Genomic DNA, 12930 nt, shown 5'->3' with positions numbered 1-12930 from the left:
TAGTTAATAAAAATGTAAATAAATCAAGGATTTTGTGGTTAGAACTTGGAAATATAATTGCTTCCAAACTTGCTCAAGTCAAGAATAATATTCTAAAAAATTCATTGCATTTTTATTACTTATACTAATTACCAACAAGAACAGTTGAATCTAGATTATTATTTTAAAACAAAAGGCATGAGTTTTTTTAGGAGGTGGTGGCCACCAACTCTTACCGTATATAAAAGAACAAACGACACCAAACGGGCCTAGTTTCATCCACCACCAACCATACACCAACTCTCTCTATTTGCCACGTTGAGATTCCACCGATGAAGCTTGTGGGTTCCACCAAAGGAATGGAAGCCATCATTGAAATCCGAACTCCAATACCCTATGTCCACTCTAAGCACCCATTATTTATTTGTTTATGACCATTTCATTTACTTTTGTTAATCAAACTCCGAAAAAACAAAATACTTAGGTGTACTACTTGATTCTTTTTTTGGTTGAAATTTGACAACAATATAATCATATTTTAAAAAATTACACGTCAATGAATAAGTTAAAAAAAAAAAAATCTTACACTGAGGTGGAAACATTATATCATACGTCTATAATTTTTCTTAGATAATTTGACCATGTTTATCTATGATCTTTTGGGTATATTACCTTTAATGATTTGATCACTCATTTTTAATTATTAATAATCTCAATTATATATATATATATATATGAATAATAATTAATTATTTCAATACATAATTAGGATTATGTGGATATTTAACCAAACTCCTTTTTTTTTTTTTTTTTTTTTGGGTGGCACCTAAAATCATTAAAAGTATGTAAAACTAAAAATACTAATACTCTAAATTCAATACTTGAGTATATTAAGAGTTATTGACTTTTGTATGTTGTGAGGGGTGTGATATTAAATTTTAGTCCCCATTTCCCTATGTGATAATCTAAGTCTTTTTTTTAAAATAAAATTAAAAAAAAAAAAACTCAAGAACCGTACCTAGTACCTACTACTTAAATACAAAAATTCAGACGTCATAAATACCCATAATAACGTCATGAAAATTGAAGACCAAACCTTGAAGACTACAAGTCCAAAACCAATGAACCCAAATGACACCCAAAAATTATTCTCAAAAATAAAAATGACACCCAAAATTTTTGATTAGTGGGGTCCTCTCTCACTCACCCAAAGCCCCTCATGCTTTATCGAGTCCTCACCAACCCCCGACCGGTTTGGCGGGCGGTCCATTGCCAACAACTTCTTACCGGTTCAAACCGGACACCTTAGCTCCAATCGTCCAATATATACCCCTACTCTGCCCTCATTTCTTCTCAGGTTCACTGTTATTTGTTTGGTGAGCACAAAAATCTAGCAGACAACCCAAAACAAAAATCAAAGTAAGAAAAATCATTTACATCAATGGCAACCAACGCAGAAGGAACACAAAACGAAGCTGGGAGGCACCAGGAGGTTGGCCACAAGAGCCTTTTGCAGAGTGATGCCCTTTACCAGGTATAGATATATTGCATGCCATCAAAGAAAGACCAAGGAAAATTGAGCATTTATGGGCTTTGAAGCTCTTGTTTGATGAGTTTCATTTATCAATTTTCCATTTTTGGTTTGTTAACATGTTGTTTTTCTTTTTTGGGTTTGATTTTGTAGTATATTTTGGAGACCAGTGTTTACCCAAGAGAGCCTGAGCCCATGAAGGAGCTTAGAGAGATTACAGCCAAGCATCCATGGTGAAAGTTCATGACTTTAAAGATTGATTCTTTTGTAAAAATTTAGATACACCATGATGTAATTAAGGTTGTTGTGCATTGATTGCTAAGAGTTTTTTGGGTAAAAATTTAACAGGAACATCATGACCACCTCAGCTGATGAAGGTCAATTCTTGAACATGCTTCTCAAGCTCATCAATGCCAAGAACACCATGGAGATTGGTGTCTACACTGGCTACTCCCTCCTAGCCACAGCTCTAGCTCTTCCCGAAGATGGAAAGGTGAAGAAGAAATTCATGAAAACCCCCATCACAAAATCAAACAATCCAATAAGAACATGAAAATTAAAAGTTTGTATATATTTTTTGATTGTGCACAGATCTTGGCCATGGACATAAACAGAGAAAACTACGAGCTTGGCCTGCCTGTCATCGAAAAGGCTGGTGTTGCTCACAAGATCGACTTCAGAGAAGGCCCTGCTCTCCCGGTTCTTGACCTTATGGTCGAAGATGTAAATTTCTCTGACCCCCTTGCTGCTTCTGTTTTTTTCACTTCTTTCTTGTTCTAGATTGGAACAAATTTGACCACACTTACAAGTTTTTCTAGATTTACAGAAATATCATATTTTTAGGTAGAATAAAAAGGTTGTTCTGTTCTTTCTTTAGTCAGAATTGGACAGGGTTGAACGGCACACAAAAAAGTTTGACTAGCTGTACCCAAACATTGCTTCAAATATCATCGTGATTAGGTAGAACAAGGGTCAAGTAGGAAAATGTCATCTTTTCTTTTCTTTTCTTTTTTAATATGGAAAGTTCGAAGAAATTGAAGATGAGGAGAGCATTGACGGTTCCTCAAAAAAAAAAAAAAAAAAAAGAAAGAGAGCATTGTCGTATTTGAATATACAATGTTTAGAGGAAGAAAAATGTGCCGCCATCATTATAGAAGAGAGAATTGGAATCTAGTGTCAAGATCTTGTAACTTAAATTCACATTTCAAGATATTTTCAACAAAAAAAAATTTTCGACAAAAATATTTAGAGTTAAAATTTATACGCACCGATTTACTTTATAACAAAAATATTTTGAAAATATGAAAGAAGAATTGGAATCTAGCAAAACCATAAAAGTAGGGGTGTAACTTAGGCCTTCTAGACTAGACTTCAATTAAATTTGTATAAGTCAATTTGTACGTACTAATGAATGAGCAATATTGTTAAATTTATTACCCTTAAAAATAAAGATAACATTATTTCTTTTAGAGTAACTACAGCTACAAATTATTTTATAATATTTTTACAAACTATTAATGTGGCAAATTCTTATTAGTTCTAATATAAATTCACTACTAACATTACATTTATGTTTACCAATAATTATTTAAAAATTATTAAAGTTACATTAACCGTTTGTAAAAATATTGTAAAATAATTTATTTCTGTAGTATTACTGTTGATTTTATACTATTGGATAATCCAATCTTGAATAATTAAAAGTTTTGACTAAAATCAGGTTCTTGATTAGTATTTTTTACAACTGAGGTTGTTTCTATTTTTATTATAGCGGGGCTATTAAAAACTTTTTTTTTTTTTTGGTATTTTCTTTGCGAATCTTATTCATAACCCTTGTCACATTCTTACAAACAAACAAGTCCTTCTAATCTTGATTAGAATAGAATAGAGTTTTTAATACTGGGTTATTTCATTTGGTGTGGTGAATCTCAGGAAAAGAATCACGGGGCATATGATTTCATATTTGTGGACGCTGATAAGGACAACTACATCAACTACCACAAGAGGCTGATTGAGCTTGTGAAGGTAGGAGGAGTGATCGGGTACGACAACACCCTATGGAATGGCTCTGTAGTGGCCCCACCTGATGCACCACTGCGTAAGTACGTGAGGTACTACAGAGACTTTGTGTTGGAGCTCAACAAGGCTCTTGCTGCTGACCCTAGGATTGAGATTTGCATGCTTCCTGTTGGTGATGGCATCACTATCTGCCGTAGGATCAAATGAGGGGGTCCACACCAAAATTAAAAACGCTCTTTTTATTTTTCTAATTTTCCACCCTTTTTTTTTTTGTATTTTACCATTTGTATTTGCAATCTGAAAGGAACCTGTACGATTGAAGACAAGCTACCATAATATCAATGGTGCTGATTTAAAATTGTTGTCACATAATCTCTCGGTGATATTGTTAAATGTTCTATATATATTTAAGTTTCAAATGCAAAATAAGATAAAATTGTTACGGTTAATGAGAAATCTTTGCTGTTAATGCTCATAACTTTTTTTCTTTTTTCTTTTTTCTTTTTCCTATGGGTACTTGTTAACGAATATCTTAAACACACATATTGTAGTAGGGTAATTCTTACATGTGGTAAGAATTCTTAAACACACATAAAGTATGGTCAGACCCATAGGACCTTGTATGCAATGCAATAGTACATACCAACAATCATCCCATCTTACTTAGCTGGTTGCATTCTTCCTTCAACTACTTTAATTCGTCCACTTGGCTACAAACTTACATTATTAAGCTTGGCAAAAGTTATTGTGATTCTATTCACTCTTTTATATATGCTAGTGAGTTACTCATGCGATGCACGAATAATAGTGTAATATTTTATATAAAATAATTTTAGAGAATATTGTACATATATTATAGCATAATTGTTATAAAACTTTGTTAGTAATAAGTTCATCATAAGAAGCAACAATTGTAAATTACAAACATATCATTTATAATTATTCAAATTTAAGTAATAAAAAATTAAAAAAAAAAAACAAACAAACAAAAAAATTTGGAGGAATATAGTGGAATAAATTTCGATAAAGAACTTGTCTTTATCTTTCTCCTTAATTATAAAACGAAATACACATCCCTAACACTCATAGTCAATTACAGTCTTTACAAAACCCACAACGTCCGACCTTAACATCAAAATCATAATTACCATTGTCACTCAATATAAAATGCAATCCCCCTCCCTTGGTTGTAGCCTACTCATATGGGTTAGGATTAGATGGGACAACAATGTTGGAGCTAGGTAGGTATCGTTGAAAAATTGAAGGTAAATGACATCATTTTTTGTCTATGTGTATTTGACATGGAATGTCATGAAGGCTATAGGTAGGGATATATAAAAGAGTATAAGTGCAAGAGGTGAAAATGGTGAATTGAAGTGTGAGGGAGGAAAAGTCTTAGAACATTGAATCAAAGGAAACAAAGAATATTTATTTTTTAATTAGAATAGTCTTGAAACATTGACCCAAATGAAACAAAAAGTCAACATTTAATTTTTTCTTATCTTTAATGTGACACTTGAGAATATTTCAATTCTCTTTGTAAAAAATGCGCCACTTAGCAAAATTTCATACCTTCTCACATGAGATCTTTGCTTTTATATATAGATATTGATGTGTGTGCACATAACTTGATTTTACATTTTAAGAACTTTGTTTTTGTTCAATTTTATGCATCTAGCAAAATATTAGGAGAAAAGTTAATTTTTCTCACATGAGATCTTTGCTTTTATATATAGATATTGATGTGTGTGCACATAAGTTGATTTTACATTTTAAGAACTTTGGTTTTGTTCAATTTTATGCATCTAGTAAAATATTAGGGGAAAAGTTAATTTAGAAGCTTTTTATGAAAAAAAAAAACACTAACTAACTATTTTGAGAACTTTTTATATTTGTCATAAAAGTGATATCAAAATTTTCTTAAAATGATTTATTAGGGCACGTGATAATTGGAAAATTTTGGATACAAATTTTGACATATCCAACATTGGATTATATTATCTTCGTATATTTTTTATGCTTGCAAAATTTCATGGTGATCAGAGATCAATAACCATGTCATCAATCAATTGTTTAAATTTAAATTTTTGTAGTTTAAAATAATGCATAAAAGATGAGATTATGAATCGAATGATAAATAACATCTAATTGGTATAAAAACTGGAATGCATTTTAAGAACATAAAAACCATGTAATCCAATGGTGAGATTTTCAAAATATAAATTTAATAGCAAGTTATTAGTTTGTGTAACATTACTTAAAGTTACATTAGATGTAACTTGAATTCAATTTATATATAGGTAAGTTCAAATTACACTAAGCGTAACTTTAAGTAATGTTACACCATTCAATCATTTTTAATTAGATGCAAATTTTGACAAATCCATCGTTGGATTATATTATTTTCGTATATTCTCTATGCTTGCAAAATTTCACGGTGATCAAAGATCAATAATTATGTCATCAATCCATTGTTTAAATTAAAGTTTTTATAGTTTAAAATAATACATAAAAAATGAGATTATAAATCAAATAATAATTAACATCTGATTGTTATAAAAACTGGCATGCATTTTAAGAACATATAAACCATGTAATATAACAATGAGATTTTCAAAATATGAATTCAATAGTAAGTTATTATTAGTTGGTGTATTGGTATAACATTACTTAAAGTTACAGTAGATGTAACTAGAACCCCACTCAACCCATATATATATATATATATATATATATATATATATATATATACACGGGACCTTATAATAAAATGTTCCAAGTCCAATATGGGTTACTTAATAAGTTATGAATACTATGTTGCCACATTGATCGATCATTGGTGGACAGCGAGGTCACCAACCCACCCACCAAAACTGAAGGATTTCAAAGGATGACTGTGATTACTGCTTGGTATAAATAATTAACTCTGAATATGATGTCCTACGGCTCATTTCGGCTTTCCATTAATTGGTAACCAAACTTTTTCATTGGAAAGAGACGTAAATGGCTCTATGAGAACGGTTTATAATTTTTTCTAGTAATACTTTCTTAAATGGTATTAACAGGTTGTAGAAAGAAATAATTCTTTTTTGTTAATGCATTATTGTGGTAATAAAATTTCACCTGAGCAAAATTTCAAGGTAGATTGTCATTGAAATGGTCCAAGTGGGTTTCTGGGTTTGATCGGTGCTGTTTGTGGGGCTTCGTCGGTAGCTCCGACGGTGGTTATGGTGGCTGGGATATATTATTTGTGAGCTGTTGTGCTGGTGTTGATGGTGGCCAATGGTCATGGTGGTCGGTGATGGTGGTTTCAGTAAATTTGTGGTTATTTCTTGAACAAAAAGAATGAGAGAGAAAGAATAAATAATATGTTGTATTATAAATGATGGTGATTTTGGAATATATTATTTTATTGTGTAGAAATATTATTTTAATGAGTAAAATAGGAAAATAAAAATTGAGATGTTGAAATAGTTAAAAAATTATATGGTATAAATAATAAAGTAAGTTTTGAAATTGTAAAATAGAATAATTTTAAGAAACCTAATGCGAATAATCTAACAAGGTGATGGGAAAATGAAATAAATCATAAATCTTAGAATCGATGGGCAATTGCATCCGTTTAGTGCTATATATTATATGGTCCATTTTTAAGTTATGGGGTAGATTGCTTTTTCAGAAAATATCATCATTTCCACCTGACACAAACATAGCTTTCAAGTTGCGAAATTTTAAGGGTTGTTTTAATGAGGATGTTTGACATTAAACCACTTTCAATTGGTTTGTGTGGCACAAGAGAGAGGCGAAATTGTGTGCTAGACTTTGTGATATAAATTATTGGCAGGTTAGCAACTGAAGTAGAATATTCAGAACATAACCAGGTTCTCTATCAAATAAAAAAATAAAAAACATAACCAGGTAAAACTTGAAGACTATAAATTACCAACAGATATATTTCCGGGATATTTCAATGTTTATCAAGTTTTTGAGTGCACATTTAATTTAGTCTAAAACTTAGATAATGCAAAGCAGATTTATCACAAAAAACTGTTTTTTTTTTTTTTTGGTGGGGGTTTAAAGATAAGGCAAATGCATCATGGGTTGGACAATTTGCAAGTTGTAGTTGTAGGTCAGGTGTCTTACTCCTATGTCTCTTGCCTAACGGGGGGTTAAGGTTTCCATGTCAGGTGATAGTACTGACAGAGAGAGGCTATTGAATTTGAATAATCAAATTCCCTTAATTACAAACCCCTCCTCTCCCCCAATTGAAGGGAACATGATCATCTTCATTTCATCAATTTCATGGTTAAGATTTTAAAAACTTAATCTAACTATAAATAGATAGTTGTTGTATCATTTAAAATTTTAAAGAACGATACAGTTAGTTCATACACCTTTATAACTGTAAAATTTAATGTGAACCATGAAATTAATTCATTTCAAATGGAAGGGTCTTTTTCTTCTTAAAGTGGGGATCATCTTTAACAACTTTTTATACAATGAAAGTTTGAAACTTCTCCCCAAGATCATCTTTAAACTTTCACCCAAATTTAAAAGGGAAAAAAACATCATTTCTATTTGATCTAACTACTTTTTTAATATGCTCTCTAACATACTCTCTAACCTTTCTTTATTTTATTAAATAGTTATTTTTACTCTTTTATTTATTTTTTCCTCGTATTTTTTAACATGTCCCCTTCCACAATCTCACAGTCGGCCCAAATCAATATTTCTTTTTCCTTTTCTTTATCTTTTCTTTGTTTTTTCGGTTTTTGATTTTTATTCTTGTTGAGAGGAGGAACATTATCTTATTATAAAGAGAGAGAGATGAGAAAGGTTGATAGAGAAAAACTGTAATTTAACCTCAAAAAAGATAACGAGAAAAAGAGATAAGAAAGGTTGATAGAGAAAAACTTCCGTTTAACCTCAAAAAAGATAGAGAGAAAGAAAAAAAATTAATATTTTAATTAAGTCGTAGAACATTTTAGTCCCAAAATATGTTTTATAGAGCTACAATGGCTCTTCATGTGTGCATTTAGCGTACCTCTTTAAGAAAGAAAAAAAATTCAACTAAAATATATATATATATATATATTTTTTTTTTTAATGTTGGGACCGCAGGTTCACTATCCAAAGAAAATGGAGAGAAAATTAGCTTTAAGCTTATTGGAAATGCACGTTACCATCAGGTTGGGTAAAGGAGTTCTTTAGCAATTAAATAAATAATAAAATCATAATCAAGCCCAAAAAATTCGTACATCAGATTGATTAGCCACACACATTTGTCAAGTCTGGCAACCGGCGAGGTGTATTGCATGATTCATGATTGTATCTCATCAAATCTTTTTCCCACTCATTCTCCCGCTCTTTCTTGTCTAGGAAAAAAATATTCTATGAATGTGTTTGGATATTGCTTATTTTACTAAAATTGATAAATTATTACTGAAAGTACTATAAATAAACTGAAATAATACAATGAAGCCATAAATAATAACAAAATAAACTAAATAGTAAAATAATTTTCATTTATAATTTCAATCCAAACGCACGCTATGTATCTGAAAAATATACCTTGTGTAGCCTATGGCTTACAGCAACACCATGATGGTGCGTTTGGGTTTGGATAATAGGATTTGAATTTAAGTGATTAAAATTCAAATATTATATTTGGATAGTTTTAAAATATAAAAAGTTTAAATTTAACAAATTCACCAAAAATTTTAACCTTTTAAAATAATATCTAAAATTAATAAATTTAAAATGAAAGCATTTAAAATTTGTTAATTTAAAATCTAAATTCAAGTTTCCAACTGCAACCTAAATAAAACTAATACAGCATTTAAAACAACTGGGGTAGTGTGATGGGGCATGTCTCACAACTTAATTGTCTCTAATTAACACCAAAAGTGACTTCTATAATGAACAATTTTTTTCTTTTTCTCTTTCCCTTTAGTTTTATCTTCTTCTTCTTTTTTAATGAATGTATCTATAATTTTGGATAATCAATGTCTATCTCAGGACCAGTCCTGTACGCATGTATGTGGTGTGGACCTGTGGGTGGCTTACGAGGTTGGTGGTTTTCGTCGCAAGGTGGTAGTTAATAGTTAATACCGCCCCAAAAGTCATGAAAAACTCAGACAACATATCTACTTTTTTTTTAAGGAATTTATTTATGGAAATCGACTTGTCCATAAGTTTAGAGAATTTATTTAGCTGTCCTAAGTATTGAAGTCACAACACCAGGACGTGTCCTAAAACAACTCTCTATAACAGCTTCGTGAAAGAGAGACTCATTTTAATGCCACACCAAAATATTAGCTTCAACAACCTTTCTAAAGAGACCATTGGAGACCTATTTATTTTATTTCACTCTTTATTGTAGACAGTATTGTGGTTTTACATTTACTATTGGACATGCTCTTAGTGTGGAGAGCCCTGTAGCTTCTCTATACAATTTTAATATAATAAAGTATTCATTGTTCTCTTAGAACATTTCCAGTAAATTTTCTAAATTTTTGTACTATTTGAAAAGTGAATAGTTATATTTTCTTTTTATCTATCTACTTTTTCAAATACGTTTTCCAACAGAGCCTTTATCATTTCTCTATTTTATTTAAATATTATTTATTTATCCTTTTTTAATCAACAAGAAGGAGAAAGAATTGATATAATACTACCTGCTGAAATTTTTTAATCAAAAAATTCAATTGCTAATAAACAGTGGCTCATCAGACTTGATGAGCTACTATTCATAAGCAAAACAAATTTTATCTAGAGAGACCATTGGAAACCTATTTTTTGGTTTCACTCTTTATTGTAGAGAGCATTATGGTTTTACATTTACTATTGGACATGCTCTTAGTGTGGAGAGCCCTGTAGCTTCTCTATATAATTTTAATATAATAAAATATTCATTCTCATTTTTTTTATTCTCTTTCTCTCATATGGACAACTCTCCCCCTCTCTCTTCTTCTTCTTCTTTTTCTTCACTCTCACATACAAACAACTCTCTCCCTCTTTTCTTCTTCTTCTTCTTCTTCATTGCCTCTCCTATCCTCACTCTCAATGTCTCTCTCCTCTTCTTGTCCAGCCACCACCCAGTTGAAGCCACCACCACCTGATCAAACCCACCACAAAACCCAACCATCAATGAGTCTAACAGTGAGTAATATTGGTGGGTTATCTAGGTCTAATGATGGGTAATACAAGCAAAGTTGAGAGTATTTGATTTGGGTGTTGTTGGATGATAAAATTTGAGTTAAGATTTGGGTTTTAAGATTTGGATGAGGTTGATTTGGGTGTTGTTGGATAATAAAATATGGGTTTCAAGATTTGGGTGTTGTTGAATGAAGAAGAGTTTTTAGTGTTGATGATGGTAACCATGGGGTGCAACGGATTTTTGGAAAAAACAAATCTATCTATATATTACTAAAAGTCAAAGTGTAGCATTTATTATTGCTATACTCCTGTTGAGCCACATTAGTAACCACATCATTCATTTATTTTTATATTTTCTTTTCTCTATTTAAACTTTTCTTCCCCCTACTTTTTTTTTATAACTCTTCTTCTCCCTATTAATTCACACACCTACTATTACACTTCTTCCAACCTTTTCCTTTTCCTTTTCCTTTTTGCCTCTTTATCTCCCCATTACTTTTCCATTATACTTTCTTCCTCTTTTTTATATTTTGATTCTTCTTCTACCCATTTTATCTATATCTATAAATTACTAAAAGCTAAAGCGTAGTATTTATTGTTGCTACACTCCTATTAAGCCACATCAGCAACTACATCATTCATTTATTTTTTATTTTTTCTTTTCTCTATTTAAATTTTTCTTCACCCTATTTTCAACAAAAAAAAAAAAAAAACTCTTCTTCTCCCTGTTAATTCACACACCTACTATTACACTTCTTCCAACCTTTCTCTTTCCTTTTTGCCTCTTTATCTCTCCACTACTTTACCGTTATACTTCCTTCCTCTTTTTTATACTTTGACTCTTCTTTTACTCATTTTATTTTGTATAAATTTGATATCGTTTTCTCATTCAATCCATGTTTTTCCCATGCAAAACAATCCATATTTTTCCCATACAAAACTGTGAGTACTCTCTCTCTCTCTCTCTCTCTCTCTCTCTCTCTCGGTGAATTTTTATTCTTTCTTATAACTATAATTAAGGTTGATGCCTTTTTTTTTTTAATATGTGTTTTGGCATTGTGTTTTTTTTTTTTTTTTTTTAATATCCCATTTGAAAATCTTCTCTTTCCCTTTTATAGTTTTGGTTGAATTTTAGTTTGGGTTAATACTTAGTTTTTTTGGAAACATGAATTTGATTATGCCTACCAGTTGTTTAAGTAATAAATTATTATAAACCCTATTATTTATTCCTTTAGTTTCATTTTAATTTTGGTTAAGATAACATTGTAATTTTGTAATGAGTTTTAATTATTATGATAATATCCTTATTCCTTGAGAAATGAAAATTTTGAATAATAAATTTGAAACTTATAAAGTTTAGTTGTATATTAAGCAAATATGATACACTACAATAGAAGTTAGAAGAATATGGTTCACCTTAAAAAAATATTAATCAAACATAAAAAATAAATAAAAAAATGATATTTTTTAGAGATAAAAAGATAAGAAAAAAAATACTTGTAGAAAAAAAAAATTTTAAATAGACAATACTTGAAGTAATGGTTACTTTTTATATATTACACTACATTACATAATATTTATATTCTCACGCATCGCGTGGGTGGATCTACTGCTAGTAATAATTATAAGTGAAAAAATAATATTTAAATGTGGATAGAGAAATGATAGAGAGTTTATTGCAAAGTGTATGTAAAAAAGTAGGTAAGCAACACTGTTCATTCTCTAAACATTGAAAAAATTTGGAGAAACTGCTGGAGATGCCATAATGACCATTTAAATCTAATTAACCTCGTTTGTAATGGTCATATTTCATTAATCTAGGTGATTTTATGCGAGATTAAATTTTACAATTTATTATTCCTTGTTTAGGTTAGGTTAGATGAAGTTAGATGTAAAATAAGCAAAAAGTCTATAGACACAAAATTTGACACCTCTAATGTGGCAAATGGTTAGAAATAGGTAAAAGGTTGATATCAGTGATAGACTCAACTAAAAACTAATACAAATTTGTCATATCAATAGGTGCACAAAATTTTGTCAAATTTTTTTGTGTATGTAGCATTGCTCGTAATAGAAATATAAAAAATTTGTCTCACTTTTTGTGTGACACTTTAAAATTCATCAATCACAACTTGTCATATATTCATTTGAATTTTTTTATTTTATAAAATGATGAGTATTGTTATGTTCATAAAACTGACATCACTTTTTTATCCACCAATAACAACTTGACACTTAAAATT

General features: G+C 30.2%; 1 protein-coding gene across 1 annotated transcript; it reads left to right on the top strand.

Moving 5' to 3' along the window:
- Nucleotides 1-1325: 1325 nt before the first annotated feature.
- Nucleotides 1326-3985, top strand: LOC115968823 (caffeoyl-CoA O-methyltransferase). The gene is made up of 5 exons (XM_031088334.1): nucleotides 1326-1513; nucleotides 1664-1743; nucleotides 1859-2003; nucleotides 2102-2233; nucleotides 3443-3985. The coding sequence occupies exons 1-5, from the start codon at nucleotides 1421-1423 to the stop codon at nucleotides 3734-3736; spliced, it is 744 nt and encodes a 247-aa protein (XP_030944194.1). The 5' UTR covers nucleotides 1326-1420; the 3' UTR covers nucleotides 3737-3985.
- Nucleotides 3986-12930: the final 8945 nt, after the last annotated feature.

The sequence above is a fragment of the Quercus lobata genome, chromosome 11 (genome assembly GCF_001633185.2).
Source record: "Quercus lobata isolate SW786 chromosome 11, ValleyOak3.0 Primary Assembly, whole genome shotgun sequence".
NCBI classification, from domain to species: Eukaryota; Viridiplantae; Streptophyta; class Magnoliopsida; order Fagales; family Fagaceae; genus Quercus; species Quercus lobata.
Note: the sequence above shows the minus strand (reverse complement) of the source record. Positions and strands in the feature narration are given on the sequence as shown.